We start from the raw sequence: 1,930 nt of genomic DNA, 5'->3' as shown, positions 1-1,930 counted from the left end.
TGCAGTGATTTTGGAGCCCCAAAAAATAAAGTCTGACACTGTTTCCCCATCTATTTGCCATGAAGTGATGGGACCAGATGCCATGATCTTAGTTTTCTGAATGTTGAGCTTGAAACCAACTTTTTCAGTCTCCTCTTTCACCTTCATCAAGAGGCTTTTTAGTTCCTCTTCATTTTCTGCCATAGGGGTGATATCATCTGCATATCTGAGGTTATTGATATTTCTCCTGGCAATCTTGATTCTAGCTTGGGCTTCTTCCAGCCCAGCGTTTCTCATGATGTACTCTGCATAGAAGTTAAATAAGCAGGGTGACAATATACAGCCTTGAAGTACTCCTTTTCTTATTTGGAAGCAGTCTGTTGTTCCATGTCCAGTTCTAACTGTTGCTTCCTGACCTGCATACAGGTTTCTCAAGAGGCAGGTCAGGTGGTCTGGTACTCCCATCTCTTTCAGAATTTTCCACAGTTTATTGTGATCCACACAGTCAAAGGCTTTGGCATAGTCAATATAGCAGAAATAGACGTTTTTCTGGAACTCTCTTCCTTTTTCCATAGAACTCTCTAAAGTATGTGAAGACTGTGACCTAAATTTGTGATCTATCAAGAAAAGTGAGGGCAGCTTTGAGATATGTAAGCACAAGTTCAGACAACTCAGGGAGGGATGTTTAAGAAGAGAAGATGATGCTGTAGAGAATGGGGACAATCATAGGCAATATCACCCAATTTCTATTTTATTCCAAGGAAACAGCCTCCACAAATGGCCTTGAGGAACCGCAGCACCATCACCGAGTTTATCCTCACTGGGCTGTCAGACGACCCCCACATCCAGGCTCTGCTCTTTGTGCTCTTCCTGGTGATTTACCTCCTGACCGTGATGGGGAAGCTGACGATGCTGCTGGTGATCAGGGCTGACTCCCACCTCCACACGCCCATGTACTTCTTCTTGAGCAATCTATCATTCCTAGACCTCTGCTTCTCTTGTGTCACTCTGCCCAAGCTCCTGAAGGACCTCCTGTCTGAAAAGAACACCATCTCTGTCGAGAGCTGCCTGACTCAGGTCTTCTTTGTGTTTTTCTCTTCAGGAACTGAAGCCTGTCTCCTCTCAGTGATGGCCTATGACCGCTATGCCGCAATCTGCCACCCCCTGCACTATGGCCAGGTGATGAGCAACCAGCTCTGTGTGAGGCTGGCGTTGATCTCATGGGGCCTGGCCTCTCTCAATGCATTTGTCATTGTGCTCCTGGCTATTAGCCTGGATTTCTGTGAGGCCCAAACCATCCACCACTACACCTGTGAGCTGCCTGCCCTTTTCCCCCTGTCTTGTTCTGATATCTCTATTGTTACCAATATCCTACTCTGCTCCAGCCTATTGCATGGGCTTGGAACCTTCATCCCAATCTTCTTCTCTTATGCCCGTATTATCTCCACCATCCTGAGCATCAGCTCCACCAAAGGCAGAAGCAAGGCTTTCTCCACCTGCTCCTCCCACCTCATCGCAGTGATCTTGTTCTTTGGCTCGGGTTTTCTTTATTATCTCATGCCTCCGTCTGGTTCCTCTTTGGATTTACTCCTCTCCGTACAGTACAGTGCAGTCACACCCATGCTGAATCCCCTCATCTACAGCCTAAAGAACAAGGAGGTGAAGGCAGCTGTGAAAAGGACATTGGGGAAATATCTATAATGTTCAGGCAGTGAACAAAGACAACTGTAAGCAAAATCACGAAGATTGTATTCCACTGCCTTTGCTTTTGCCCTCATCTCCTCTAATCACACGATGTCAGTAATTCTGAAGAAAGATTCCAGAGCTCACCCAAACACCTAATCCTGTTAGTCCAAGGAAGTGGCTCTTGATTTTGGTTCCCTATGTGGAAAGTCCATGCTGTTGGTTGAAAGAGAGTGTGAAAACCATCTTCCACAAAGTAGATAAATAA

General features: G+C 46.0%; 1 protein-coding gene across 1 annotated transcript; it reads left to right on the top strand.

Moving 5' to 3' along the window:
- The first annotated feature begins 623 nt into the window (after positions 1–623).
- Positions 624–1,680, top strand: LOC147371699 (olfactory receptor 8S1-like). The gene has a single exon (XM_086403577.1). The coding sequence runs from the start codon at positions 757–759 to the stop codon at positions 1,678–1,680; it is 924 nt and encodes a 307-aa protein (XP_086259703.1). The 5' UTR covers positions 624–756.
- Positions 1,681–1,930: the final 250 nt, after the last annotated feature.

The sequence above is a fragment of the Bos grunniens genome, chromosome 5 (genome assembly GCF_055505025.1).
Source record: "Bos grunniens cultivar Pamir isolate PY7600 chromosome 5, Bosgru_T2T1.0, whole genome shotgun sequence".
Taxonomy (NCBI): Eukaryota; Metazoa; Chordata; class Mammalia; order Artiodactyla; family Bovidae; genus Bos; species Bos grunniens.
The sequence above is the reverse complement of the archived record's forward strand: the minus strand, read 5'-3'. Positions and strand labels throughout refer to the sequence as shown.

Coding starts and splice junctions, on each gene's coding strand:
- LOC147371699 (XM_086403577.1), top strand. CDS start 757: ATGGCCTTGAGGAACCGCAGCACCATCACCGAGTTTATCCTCACTGGG.